Source organism: Poecilia reticulata, linkage group LG13 (assembly GCF_000633615.1).
Source record: "Poecilia reticulata strain Guanapo linkage group LG13, Guppy_female_1.0+MT, whole genome shotgun sequence".
In the NCBI taxonomy this organism is placed as follows: domain Eukaryota; kingdom Metazoa; phylum Chordata; class Actinopteri; order Cyprinodontiformes; family Poeciliidae; genus Poecilia; species Poecilia reticulata.
The window spans coordinates 30,808,771-30,822,353 of NC_024343.1; the positions used below are offsets into that span (position 1 = coordinate 30,808,771).

General features: G+C 40.6%; 1 protein-coding gene across 1 annotated transcript in view; it reads right to left on the minus strand.

The window, feature by feature from the left end:
• Positions 1 to 13,142, minus strand: part of axl (AXL receptor tyrosine kinase) — a 46,484-nt gene extending 33,342 nt beyond the window's left edge. Inside the window, exons 1-4 of the mRNA XM_008426523.2 lie at positions 12,998 to 13,142; positions 7,346 to 7,553; positions 6,124 to 6,224; positions 5,866 to 6,048 (exon numbers count right to left, since the gene is read on the minus strand). Of these exons, the coding sequence (XP_008424745.1) occupies positions 5,866 to 6,048; positions 6,124 to 6,224; positions 7,346 to 7,553; positions 12,998 to 13,142 (637 nt within the window). The remainder of the gene's footprint in view (positions 1 to 5,865; positions 6,049 to 6,123; positions 6,225 to 7,345; positions 7,554 to 12,997) is intronic.
• Positions 13,143 to 13,583: the final 441 nt, after the last annotated feature.

Consider the following 13,583-nt stretch of genomic DNA (forward strand, 5'->3'; position numbering starts at 1 on the left):
TCAAGTTTCATCACCGTTATCTAACAGCCCAACATCGCCAGCCGGCCACAAACTGAGGCTTGCACAGAATCACGTTGTCCAGCGCAGGCGGCACCAAGCCTCCATTGTGTGGAGGCCGGAAAAAGAACAGGGGTGTCTGATCCGCGCCGGCTGAAGCGAGGGCTTGTTAGCGAGGAAGAACAGGGAGGCGACACTGACGCTGGCGAACCGACAGCTCATCAGGCCGCCCTTCATTGCGTCACATGTTTCTGCGTTTCTTTCCTTCCCCATCAGCAAACCGCAGAATAATTCGCTTCCCAGCTGAAAATGTCACATTTGTCACGACAAGAAATCAGGATCTTGTTCGCTGTGATCACCGTGTTGACCAACTCCGCTGGGATGGGGTCGTTACGCGCAAGAGGCCTCTACTATGCTGTCATGCTCCACTAGAACGGTCTTTCATGCTTCATGTTGAAGAAAACCATTTTTTAGTATCTATAACCAAAAGTTTACAAAAAAAAAAGACAGCAATCAATCAGTTTGTAAGTTTCCATGTTTGCATGTTTACATCCGGAAAGCGCATGAACACGACGCTGAAGAGCGAAAAAGGTGATTCTTTTATTCCATCCATTAGAGCCACGCAACATTTCTGTTGGCTAAATGAAACATGGAGATGTAGGTGTTAATAATTTACCGCAGTGAGCCACGGCAAAGGGGGAAAACGCAGAAAACCCGTTAAATAACTGACAACAACGCCACTACATGTATCAGGATTCAACACTTAAACATTTCCCACACAAAGAAAGAACATTCAGTCAGTTACAGTTTTATGTTTCCAGATTTGATGTTAATTTTGCGATTATTAATAAGTGATCTCTGTGGTAGATTAGCTACCGCTGCTATGAGCTAAGCTAACACAGCGGTGGTTGATTAGCTAAACCTGCTCTACTGATATCTGTCACAGCTGATAGTTTGCTTTTCTTTTATTTTGCATCTGAACCAAAACACACATGATAAGATCATCAAAGTCAAACTAGCTTAACTGAACAACTTCCCTCCTCCTCACTATTTTTTTCTTAATTAAGATTTTTCCTGACCTCATCTAGTTGTCTTGGTGCTGACTATTAGTAGGCACCGCGTCCCTTTCCCTTTTATATATCTGCTGTACATTTAAGATTTAGCGCCACCTTGACAAGATGGGAGTGAGTTAAGAGGTTCAGGAAGTGGTCTCAGTCACTTTAAATCCAAATAACCTGCTGCTGGCCACGCCCCCCACCTCAATGTTTGCACTCGCACATGAAAGTGACCACAAACAGATACAACTGTACATCTTTGAAAAGCATTAGTAGAGCCTCCTGCACAACCAACAAGAATAAACAAGTGGTTTCAGGATGGTAAATTAACAACCAAACATTTGTCTTTTCCAGCAGCCATTGTACAGCGCACACAGCAGTAAAACCAGCTGACCAAACCTTACAGACGTTACATTCTGGAGGTTTTTGAAGCGGCTCGTTTCCCAGACACCAAAAATCATTAAGTTACTGCCAACAAATGGCCGAGTGGTTTGAAGGCGCACCTTCAATGAATGGCCTATTTTAAAACTTTTTTCATATATAAGGCGCATAGAACAGACGCTTCAGTTTGAGTTGCCAATTTGTTCCGTACTCTATTATTACACATCTACATTTGTAAAGAAGTGGTTCCAGAGTGCTTTATATAGTAGCTGCCCCAGTCATTGTTTCACTCACGGTGTTGCGATATTGTGCACAACTGCTTTCTGGGTAACACAGACCAACCGACACGCCGCCGCCGCAGTCTCTGTCTCTCTTCCCCCGCCCTTCTCCGCCCCCCTGGTTTTAAATGTATTATCAAACTTTATTAACAAACCAGCGTTCTGACAACTATCCCAGCATGCACCGCGCACTTCTTCTTCTACGGGGAAAATGAAGTCGGCGGCTGCTTACCGTAGTTGCTAGACCTGTTGTGGCTCAATATTGGTCCATATATAAGGCCCACCGGGTTATAAGGCGCACTGTCGGCTTTTGAGGAAATTGAAGGTTTTTAGGTGCGCCTTATAGTGCGGAAAATATGGTACAATAATAAGAAAAATTAGATTTTTTTTTTATAATAGGTCCCCTTTATGAAAAGGAAAATAGAGGAAGCAGCATGAATCAGCATGAGTCACTGTTAATTTCTAAACGGCTGGAATGTTCTTCATGCCATTTGTCAGCATGGGTCCCTTCAGCAGTAATGTTTGTATGTAACTTGATTTAATCTGCGGTCTACGAGCGCAGCTGCCCATTCCAGACCTGTGAGTGGAGGTTACCGTCAAACGGGTCCTGGTAAACAGCAGGAAGCCCGCCGCGATGACTCAGTAGATCCTCTCCGATCGGGAGCCGGAGGTTTTTTCTCCTCTATCCCCTCTGACTCAGCCTTTCCTGCTGACACTCAGCTGCTGTTTGCCAGACAGCTGTGAGCTGCTGCCTTTCTTCCTCTCCCTCTTATATCGCTTTTTTCTTATTAACATCCGCTTCTTTACTTCCTTTCTGCACTCTGGTTTCAATCAGAGCCACTCAACAGCTTCATAAAATGAATCAGGCTACAGAAACAAAAGCATTTCTGTCCAGTTTCTACTGGGAATGTCTTATTATACTTGAAATAAGGCAAAACTAACTCACACATGACTTCTCAGCAAATAGAAGGTTCTTTTAAGTGAATAATTCCGTAATATTGATGAAAAAGTTCTAGTTCCTACTTCACAAAAAGACACTTTTCCCGTGTTATCAGAGAATTAACCTGTCAGTGGAACTAGAACTTGGTTGCTAGGTAACGGGCTGGGCTTGGCTGGGGTTGCTAGGTAACGGGCTGGGCTTGAATGGGGTTGCTAGGTAACGGGCTGGGCTTGGCTGGGGTTGCTAGGTAACGGGCTGGGCTTGCCTGGGGTTGCTAGGTAACGAAAAAGTAGCAGTTCCACTGGCAGATAATTTCACTTTTAACAGATTTTCCCATGTTTTAAGTAGAATAATCTACCAGTGGAGCTAGTACTTTTTTTACGTCAGCATGGGTCCCTTCAGCTGTAACGTTTGTATGGTTCTCCTGTTTTATCCTTTAAAGAACTTTCTGGAAATGTTCCCGCTTAACGTTCGGCTCAGGTCATGAAAATCTGTGTTGGGACATTAACCCAACACTATAATATCACTGTTTCTGCAGAATTAGTTTTTTTAAAATATAATTTCCAACTTATGTTTTTTTGTTTCTGCTGCCCCCAAAATACATTGTAAATTCCATATTTGCTCCAAACGTAATGTGAAAACTTATTTAAAAGGTTTTCCATTTACTCTGTAAAGAAGAAAACAGTTACCAGCCGTTGTGCCACAATTCCCGTCCCACTGCTAAAAAAATGTCCAATTTCCTCCCTCAACAACAAAAAAAAAAATCTCACTAACCTCAACCTCAAACTGCGTCACGGCTGCCCTCGGCTGAATGAAATGCAGTGAAAGCATTTCTGTTTGTTTGTGTCTTGTTGTGACCTGGTTCATCTCAGCCCGTTAAATAATTAGAGTCTAATTTTACAGACGGAGAATCTCAGTGCAGCAGCAGCAGCAAGGTGTTGCTACTCCGTTTGGCTAAATAATCACCACACTGATAATTTAGCAACTGATTATCACTAACTGGAGCATAAAGACTCAAATAGATAATTTGCTGAAAGAACGGCAACAATTAAGCTAAAACTGTACAAAAATATCTACATTTTGCATTTAAAATAGAAAGCTCTGTTTGATGTTGGATAAAGGAAAACGACTCAACGTTTGACATTTTTTAGCATTTTTTAGCTGCAAATGCTCTTTATGTGCTACAAATGTTTATTTTTATCTTTTCTGTATTTCTAATGTGAAATAAAATAAGTTTAGGTGGTTAAATGAAAAACCTTGCAGAATGCGCAGACTTTTAAAAATCAATTAAATATGGCCAATCTTCTTAACAAAAGACAAAACTCATATCTGTAAGAAAACAGACGCAAGATCAGTCAACTTTAGATTAACTCATCAGTAAACTTTATTCTCATAATTGTATTTCAGTTTTTCGTAGAGTGTTCTTAATGTTCGTATGAACATATTTATTGACAAATGTTTTCTTTTAACCTTTAATACAATATATTTACATATTTTTTGAACAGTTTTGGCTTAAACCCTGAAAAATGTCCAGTTTGATTAACAATTAATCTATTATTAAATTAGATGACAATCAATTATTCTGATTAATTCATTTGATTAGTAAAACTAATCCGATTAATCTGATTAATTCTGTAAAAAAAACTTACAGAATAAAATTTTCTGGTCAATTTTAATCGTGTTTAATCAGATTAATCGTAATTTGGGCTGATATGTTGACTCTTTTGAACCAGATGAAGCTAAAACTGGCACTTGAGGTTTTATAGACAACAATTTTATTTATCTTAAAAAAATGTTTGTTTTGTGCATTTCATATTTAATTACTGAAAAGGGCAGCATCATCAATAATCAATTAATCATCATTAGGGCAATACTTTTTTTCATTAATAATTCAATTAAAAAATTCTGGGTAGAACATATTTACATATAAAGAATGGGTTTTGTTATTGTACAGCTTTTGCTTAATTTCTGAAAAATGTCCTTTTTGAGTCTTATACTCCAGTTAACGATTAATCAATTATCAAATTAATTGACAATTACTTCGATAATAGATTAATCATGATTAATCTGATTAATCGTTTCACTCTGGTTGTTTTTAAATGTTTTTTTTTAGAGTTTTCAGAGTATTTGTGAGGATATGGAGTTTCGTTTTTCTGTTCATTTAGCTCCTGTGTAATCCCGTCTCCCCCCTGATTGTCTCCAGCTGCCTCCCGTTTCCCTGATTATTCCCCTGAGCGTATTTAACCCCTCCTGTGCTGCCTGCTCCTGTGTCCTCCCAGCGTGTCTGGGCTCATTGTTCACCTGTGCTGCCTGGATTTCTGTTCTCTTCGTGTTTGTCATTAGAACCGTCGTTACTGCACATCAGCCTGGGTTTACCGCCTCCATCCTCACGGCTCATGACGGTATCATTTTAGGTCCATTATCTTTGGACCTAAAGAGGAGCGAACTACAATCAATGCACAGTTTCAGTTATTACAACTAAACACCAGCGATCAGCCCGAAACCTGGGAGTAGTGATGGACTCTGACCTGAACCTTCAGAGCCACATTAAGACAGTCACAAAGTCGGCCTTCTATCACCTGAAGAACATCTCCAGGAATAGAGAACTGATGTCTCAGCATGATCTAGAGAAACTCATCCATGCGTTTATCTTTAGCCGCATTGATTACTGCAACAGCGTCTTCACAGGTCTGACTAATAAATCAATCAAACAGCTGCAGCTGATCCAGATGCTGCTGCTGCTGTTCTSACTAAAACCAGGAAGATAGAGACATAACACCAGTTTTAAAGTCCCTGCACTGGATCCCTGTAGCTCAGAGAATAGACTTTAAAATACTGTTAGTTTATAAATCACTGAACGGTTTAGCACCACAATACCTTAAATATCTGTTATTGTTGTACCAACCGACTGGACCCCTCAGATCTTCTGGTTCTGGTCGGAGTCCTTGTCAAACGGTGTTTTTGACTAAAGTCTCTGAGGGTTAGAATCCCAGTTAAACGGTGTTTAACTGAAGTCCTAAAGGGGTTTTAATGTTTTTATCTCTTTTTTTTTTTTTTTATCTCTCCCTTTCTCACTGTTTATTCAATGTCACCTGCTGTTTTTATTTTAATTATGTGAAGCACTTTGAAATGCCTTGCTGCTGAAATGTGCTATACAAATAAAATTTGATTGGATTTGATTACATGCTCATTACGTGCAGATCTCAGGGTCTACCTGTGAGGTTGAGTGTGGAAGGCGACAGCGCCACCGGGTCATTCAGGGAGTTCATTTCAGCTCCGTCGCGCAGCCAGATGACCTTGACCGGATCTGGAGGTCCGTGAGCCATACACCTCAGACTCAAGGCCTCACTGGCCACTACGGACATGGGCTGAGGCTCCACAGAGAAATGAGGAAGGCCTGAGCAGGAAGTTTCTGAGTCAGTTTTCATTTCACCGTGAAAACACAAACACGTCCCACAGGTTGGGAGCTCACCTTCCAGCTGGATGTGCCCGACGCCGGACAGAGTCTGGTTGCCCTCGGACTCGACGGCGCACCTGTACGGTCCCATGTCCGACAGCTGGACCTTGTCAATTCTGTAGGGTGGAGAGAAATGATGGTGAAGGTCTGGAAGAAACGGGTAAAAACTGATAAAACGGGAGAAACGAGCAGATTTATGCGGCGCAGGATTACTGCCGCGCTAAGAAAATGAAAAAATAAAATGATGAGAAAAAAGTTACACAACAATAAAGTTGTAATTTATGAGAATAAAGTCAAAACATTATGAAAATAAAGTCATAAAATTATGACTTTATTGCCTAAACTTTCTGACCTTAGTCTCAAATTATTATGATTTTATACTTTTATCATCTTGACTTTAATGTTGTACGACTTTATTCTGGGAATATTATAACTTTCTCGTAATACTGTGACATTATTCTCAAAATATTGACTTTATTCTTGTGTTATTTTGATTTTATGGTTGTAACAGTTTTATTTTTATAAAGTTATGACTTTATTCTTGTAATTATTATTTTTTTCCTCATGATTTTATTTATTTATTTTTCTTACTATGGCCTTAATACTCTGTCATAGATTTCAGTACCAACTTTAAAGAAAAATGATTTTTTATCTTCTCATTTTATCTAGAACAGAGTTGTGTAAACTTTTTGTCACATAGGCCAAGAAAATAAAACTAAAATAAAGCAGTAAAGTTGTCTGAATTGTTTTTTGTTTTCCATTAAAACATGTTGTGGTTTTCAGAACATCTTGAAAATGTTTTGAAAACGTTTGCACTCTTTAACCAGGTTTAAGAGTTGAGGTGCAGTAAAGTCGACTTTTCAACTAGAGTTTCTGGATAAACGCGGTACTATTTGGTTATAAAAATTAGTTTTTATATTGTACTAAATGTTTTTGCATTGTTAGAAATAATAATTATACACTAATTCCAAATAAAGAGTCTCTACATCAGCCACTTGTGCTGGATGGGTCAAATCTGGATCACTCTAGAATGGCAGTTGGGGGCCGTACAAAATCAACTAAAGGGCCCCAAATGGCCCACAAGCCGCACTTTGAACACCCCCTGATGTAGAACCACTGGAAACCAACATTTTCTCATAATTCAGCACCAATCCAGATTTGGAAAGCAGGTAAAATGCAGAAATGATAATTTTTCTGCAGAGATCTTATTAATAAATTTGAAAGAGCTGCTTCCTACTTGAGTGTGCTTGTGACTGTCCAGGTGTTGTCGGTGATCGTCTGGGACTGGTCCGTGTCTTCGAACTGCAGAGGAGCGCCGTCTTTGAGCCAGACCAGATCGGGCGGGACGGCGTTCTCGTCTCCGGTCCCCTTCAGCTCGCAGTGCATCCTGACCGGTTTGCCCAGGGAGGAGACGACGGTGCTGGGACTCTTTTCAAACTTCAGGTCTTTGTTTGAGCGATGAGGAAGAAGAAAACGGCAAATTATTTTGAGTGCCAAGAACTAAAAACTCATCTAAAAACAAGTCTTCTGTTTTGGTTGTGATGAATACAGCAGAAGATGTTTCACATCTCCTGACTTTAACACCACAAACGTCAATGTGTTTTATTGGAAATTTATATAAAAGACCGATTCAAAGTAGTGAGTGATTATAGGGGGCAAGGAATGAATAAAAACTGCAACATTTGTTACATTTTCAGCTGCTGTGGTTCACTTTCACACTGCAGAGTTCAAAACCTGTTCCCCTCCTCACCTGTGGGGGCGCTGCATCTGAAAGAAACGACTCGAAACCCTCTGAAGTGCAACTTCCTTCTTCACAAAATGTAAACAAAAATGGAGTAGTGTCAGATTTCAGCAGTTGCAGGATTTCTCATTTGTCTTTGGTAAAAATCCACGAGCCCTTTCTCCCAGAATCCCTTGCACTTTAGTCCACTTCCTGCTTCTATAATCCACTTGCTGCCAACATGTGCGTTCAAACCGCACCAGAGTTCACTTCATCTGAGCCGAGGCCGAGGTTTTAGGTGGACCAGAGTTTGTTTTTTTTGGTCGATTTCGCATTCACACCTGCGCAAACGAACGGGACTTTCTAGATGAACGAACTGGAGTGCGATTAAAACGAACCAAACATGGCTGGTGTGAACGCATCACCAATAGCTTCTGGGTAACCCGTCATGATGACAACTTTAGCTGGATGATAAATTGTTCAAGCATTTACTGCGATAAACAATAATATCGTTTTGAGACTGCAAGAATACATTCTCAAAGATTAATAAACTTTAAGCTCTAATCCACAGATTAGAATTTAAGCAATTTAAATAAACAAACAAAACAACATAATATAAAATTAAATTAATTATGAACTCTCTGTAAATAAAATAGTCCTTAAAATAGAGCTAGTTGAGACCAAAGAACTAGTAACTGGATAGATGCAGCCCTGGCAAGAAAATACCAACACTGTGGTTATTTAAAGACAAATAATTGCTGCTGTTACCGATATTTTCTATTGTAAGGAGATTTTCCTACCTAGATCAAACACCTGTGCTTTGGGTCAAATTTGTGTCATTCTTGAACTGAAGTTAGGGCCCAGAAAAATCAGTCCAGGGGCCACAAATGGCCCTCCAGCCACAGTTTGGGCCCCCCCTGCATTAAAGGGACGGCAGACTATATCATTTAAGCAACACATGTAAACTGCGCTTCTGTTTCCTCACTTTTATTGTTGCTGTTTATCTCACAGCACAGATTTTCCCAAGCTTGTCGAACACTCATCTAAATCTGAGTCAGGGGCCGACCTTTGACCTCTGATCCCAGAGGGTTGAGCTGGAATACTTCTCCTGTTAACTGCAGATTCCACAGTCAGCACTGTTTACTTTCTGCATAACAAATTGGGATTTTGAAGCTGCTCTGCTTTGTTGCTTTTCTCTCTTTGTGGCTTTTGCTTCAAAAGTCCTTCTTGCCTTTTATTTTCATGCTTGGTTGAGCTTCACTGTATCCTTTGGCTGCTTTCAGGGAAGCTTGTAACCCTTTTATGTGAATGCAGATATCCAGAGAGCCAGCCAGTGGACAAACTCTGTGTGTGTGTGTGTGTGTCTTTCTCTAGTAATTCATTTGCAGCTAATCCGTCCCCTCGCTTTTGTCCACTAACCTCCCTTTCTTACGGTCTGAACCCTTCTGAGTTGCATCCATGCTGCAGAATCTGAACGTGCACATACCAAAAATACCTCACAAAGGTTGCGCTGTTATCCTCCTCGCATTCCCTCCCCGTTTCTGACTTTTTCAGCGTAATTCCTCCCCTCCGTTCCAGAGCTGCGCCTTTGCCCTTTCCATACCATTCTTTGGATTCATTGCTTTTGGATTTCGGCGCCTTCCCTTTGGTCCAAACTCTTTCTCCGCTGTTGCCCCCTCGGCCCATCCATCATTTCCAGGGCCTGACTCAGACTCAGCAGAGTTGAGTCATACGCCAGACATTCACACCTCTGAGCCGCCCACCCCCCACTTCTCAAATCATTCTCACACTTCTAAGACGGTCTGAATAAAAAATAAGCTCATTTTAAGGAGGGCTGAAATGATTTATTGGATTAATTGGATTAATCGTATTAATCATGATTAATCGATAATTTAAATAATTAATTTATAGACTCAAAAAAAAAAAAAAGAATTTGCTTAAAGAACATATTCAGAGCAGCAATTAAACCAAATTTGTACCAAAAAAAAATCGACATTTTGCATTAATATATATAAAAAATGTCTGTTTGTAAATATGTTCTATTCAGTTTCATGGTTTTGGCTTCAGCTGGTTTAAATTCTGTAAATATGGCGTCTTTAATCCAAAAAAATAATAAATTAACTGATCAGTCCTGCACTGGATTGATTATTTGTTAGCTGCAGATGCATACTATTCAACAAATTATCAAACATTCACTAAAGGAATACCTTGTGATTGCATTTTAGACAATAACATGTTTATTTTCTTATTTAAAAAGTATCTTTATTATTTCCTTTAATGTATAAAATAACCTCAAGTATTTAGATGAAAAATCTTCAGAATGTGATCAGTTTTAGCCGATTAATTGTTTGAATAATCAATAGAATAATAGATTCCTTTAGCTGCAGTCTGTTATATAGTTTTGTCTCTTACAGCAAATTCCTCCTGAAACACATTTAACTGGTTTCTCTGAGTTTCAATTCTGCTGTAATCTGAGCTAAACGAGTCCGACTTCAGCTTTTGCTGAACGAGGTTCGTTTCCTGCTTTGCTGGTTCGGATTTGAGTGTCGTAACAGTTTCAGTGTATCTGCAGCTCCAACTCGTCCGTCACACTCCGCAGCTTTCTGAAGAGAAAAACAATATTCCTAGCATATCTAATATGAAACATTATACATTATTTTCTCTTCTGCTTGTGTTGCTTCTCTAAAGTTTCTACTTTATCTGGATTTAAATCCCTTGTTTTTGCAGGAACATCTCTTTATTATCCCATATGAATCTAATTTTGAACTCTGGAAGCTGGAAAACAGGACTTTAAGAACAGCAACAAGTGGGAAAATCAGCAGGATTTGAAGGCTGATAACTGTTCATAATAAAACCTATTATCTAGTAACGTTTTGCATTCAAACTAAAGCTGCACAATTTTGAATTGAAGTGAATTGAGTTGCTAAAGCTCACATAAATATGTGTAAGAAAAAGTTTCAGGAAAAACATTAGATCTTTTGTCCCTGTATTTATTATTGTGCTTTAACATCAACTTGCCAAAAAGATTATTTCATTCATAAAAACAAACAGTTAACCAGATGGACTTGACTCAGTGTGAAAGTTTTTTTCCCCTGAGTCCTCATAACTGATGATCAGTCTTGCACGTCACTGTTGGTGACTTCTAGTCCACTTTTGTTTTCATAATTGGTTTAATTCTAACGTTTGCCACAACATTCTATTAGATTTAAGCCCTGATTTTGACTAGGCCATTGTAAAACCCCTTTCTCATTCAATTAAAGATGTATTTACTAGTGTACTTTGGATCACTGTCCTGTTGAATAGCCGTAAAAGGTCCAGTATTCATAGTTCAATCCGTTATAACAGGCTGCACAGTGGCGCAGTTGGTAGAGCTGTTGCCTTGCAGCAAGAAGGTTCTGGGTTCGATTCCCGGCCTGGGGTCTTTCTGCATGGAGTTTGCATGTTCTCCCTGTGCATGGTGGGTTTTCTCCGGGTACTCCGGTTTCCTCCCACAGTCCAAAAACATGACTGTCAGGTTAATTGGCCTCTCCAAATTGCCCCCAGGTGTGAGTGTGTGTGTGCATGGTTGTGTGTCCTGTGTGTCTCTGTGTTGCCCTGCGACAGACTGGCGACCTGTCCAGGGTGACCCCGCCTCTCGCCCGAAACGTTAGCTGGAGATGGGCACCAGCAACCCTCCCGACCCCACTGAGGGAAAAAGGGTGCAAGAAAATGGATGGATGGATGGAATCCGTTATAACAAGTCATCCAAGTCCTGATCAAGCAAACAGGTCAAGACCATCACACCACCTCCATGATGAACTGCCAGGATGGGGCTTTGGCTCCTAAAGCATTGTTAGCATACGAATGTAACGGTACAAAAAGTTCCCATTTGGCTTCCACACCCTTTTATCCCCCGAAAGATTTTTGGGATGATCAAGATATTAGTCGGTAAATGTGACACAAACCCTTGTGTTTACGATCCGTTGTAACAGAAAACAACAAAGAGAAGGAGAAGCCTTCTCGAGTTCGCTAACGGTCGGCCGTGACGTATGTAATGCGACTGTCCGACGCCATGATGCTTACCGGAAGTAGTGTGCGCTGTAAACAACAATCCTCCACTGAGAAGAGAGAAGTACCGAGCCGAACGAAGCGGCTGCTGATGTTATTTCAATACCTGGAAACGTTGACCCACCCGGACTGAACGGCTTGGTTCACGTCCTTCGCCGCCATAGCTAAAACCACAGGCAGACTACAATTCTGTCACAGGAAACTGACGTCATCGTCCACAACTCCGCCTTCTGTTCGCTGATTGGCCCGGCGAAATTCAGCGGGAGAAAGCTAGCCTGGCTAGCCTGGGTGAGATGTTTATGCTCTTCTGGAGTAACTTTGGTAAACTAGCAACTCCTGGAAAGGTTCACCAGTTTTATGTTTTCTTCATTTGAGGACAGAGGTTGTTACTGTGGTTTGCTGGAGGCAAAAAGCACCTGAACCAGGCTAAGGTGTTAGTGGCAAAAAGTCTCTAATCACATTTATTTCCTATATTAACAAGAGGGCAAGGTTTGTTTTGACAACTTTCCCCCCCTAATAAGTAAATACGTCTATCTATCACAATGTATAAGCAACACAAGATTGATTGAGACAATTTAAAATAAATCAAAATAATTTTTCAAATAATTAAGCTAAAAAAAACCCAACAACTTATTATATATTTTCCAGACTAATTTCACACTAAAATTGTTGCCTGCTGTTAATAGTAGAGTAAATCTGATCCTGACCAATCACAGCAACGTTTTCATTGAGTCACTGATTCCACTGAGATGCATCACAGAAAAACTTTTCAACTTTCTTCCATCAAACTGCAAACACACGGAAAGTTACATTTAGAAGTGGATTAAATGTTTGATTTATTTTAAAAGTGTTGTTTTTTTCGACTTAATTCTGATTGGAGGATATATTTTTTTACAGTTTGGGTGTTCAATTAAGCTATAGGTCTGCAACAACAACAACAATAAATGTGCGTTTTTCTTTAGAGCAATTTATGATAGCCAGATGTTGCGGCTGCTCAGCGCCCTCAAAGCAAATTACTTTAATGAGTGAACATCAGAAGAAATCTCACGGGGCAAATTGCTCGTTACTTATACAGTCGCACTGATCACGGTGGATAAAAGGCGTAAATTAATCCGCAGTTACCTGACAGCTGTGCGCCAGAGACGGGCGCAAAAACGACGCTGAGGATGAGAAAACAGCACCTCCAGGGCGCCATGGTTCCTCCCGGCAGATCACCTGGAAAACTGGGCTTGAGGGGGAAAACAGCCAACCTGGAGCGGGACTCCATCAAAGCATCTCCGCTGCGTTTCGCTCCGGTTTGGATGTAGCTGCTGAGAATGTTTTGATCCACAGCTGGGAGACGAAGCAGATTCTGCCGTTTCGTTTCCCCCTTTCAAAGATGACAAACTTCTGCTCCAAAGTTGTTCCTTTTCTTTCTTTGTGGTCAACAAACCTCCCGTTCGTCCACAAATAAAGCGCGACAAGCCTCCGTTGCACCTAGATTAGTTTGTACAAAGTCTATTTCTGGCTTCAGAGGGAGTATTTTTAAACCAGCCTGCTTCCCGACGTTTTTCCTCTCTCCAGACATTCCCCCCTCTGACTTTCTTTAACCCCCTCTCCCCTACAAACAGGATTGAAATTCCTCAACTCAAAATCTTTCCACCCTCCTCCTCCTGCTGTTCCTCCTCCTCCTCCTCTTTTCCAGGGTGGTGAGAAGCCCTGCAGCATG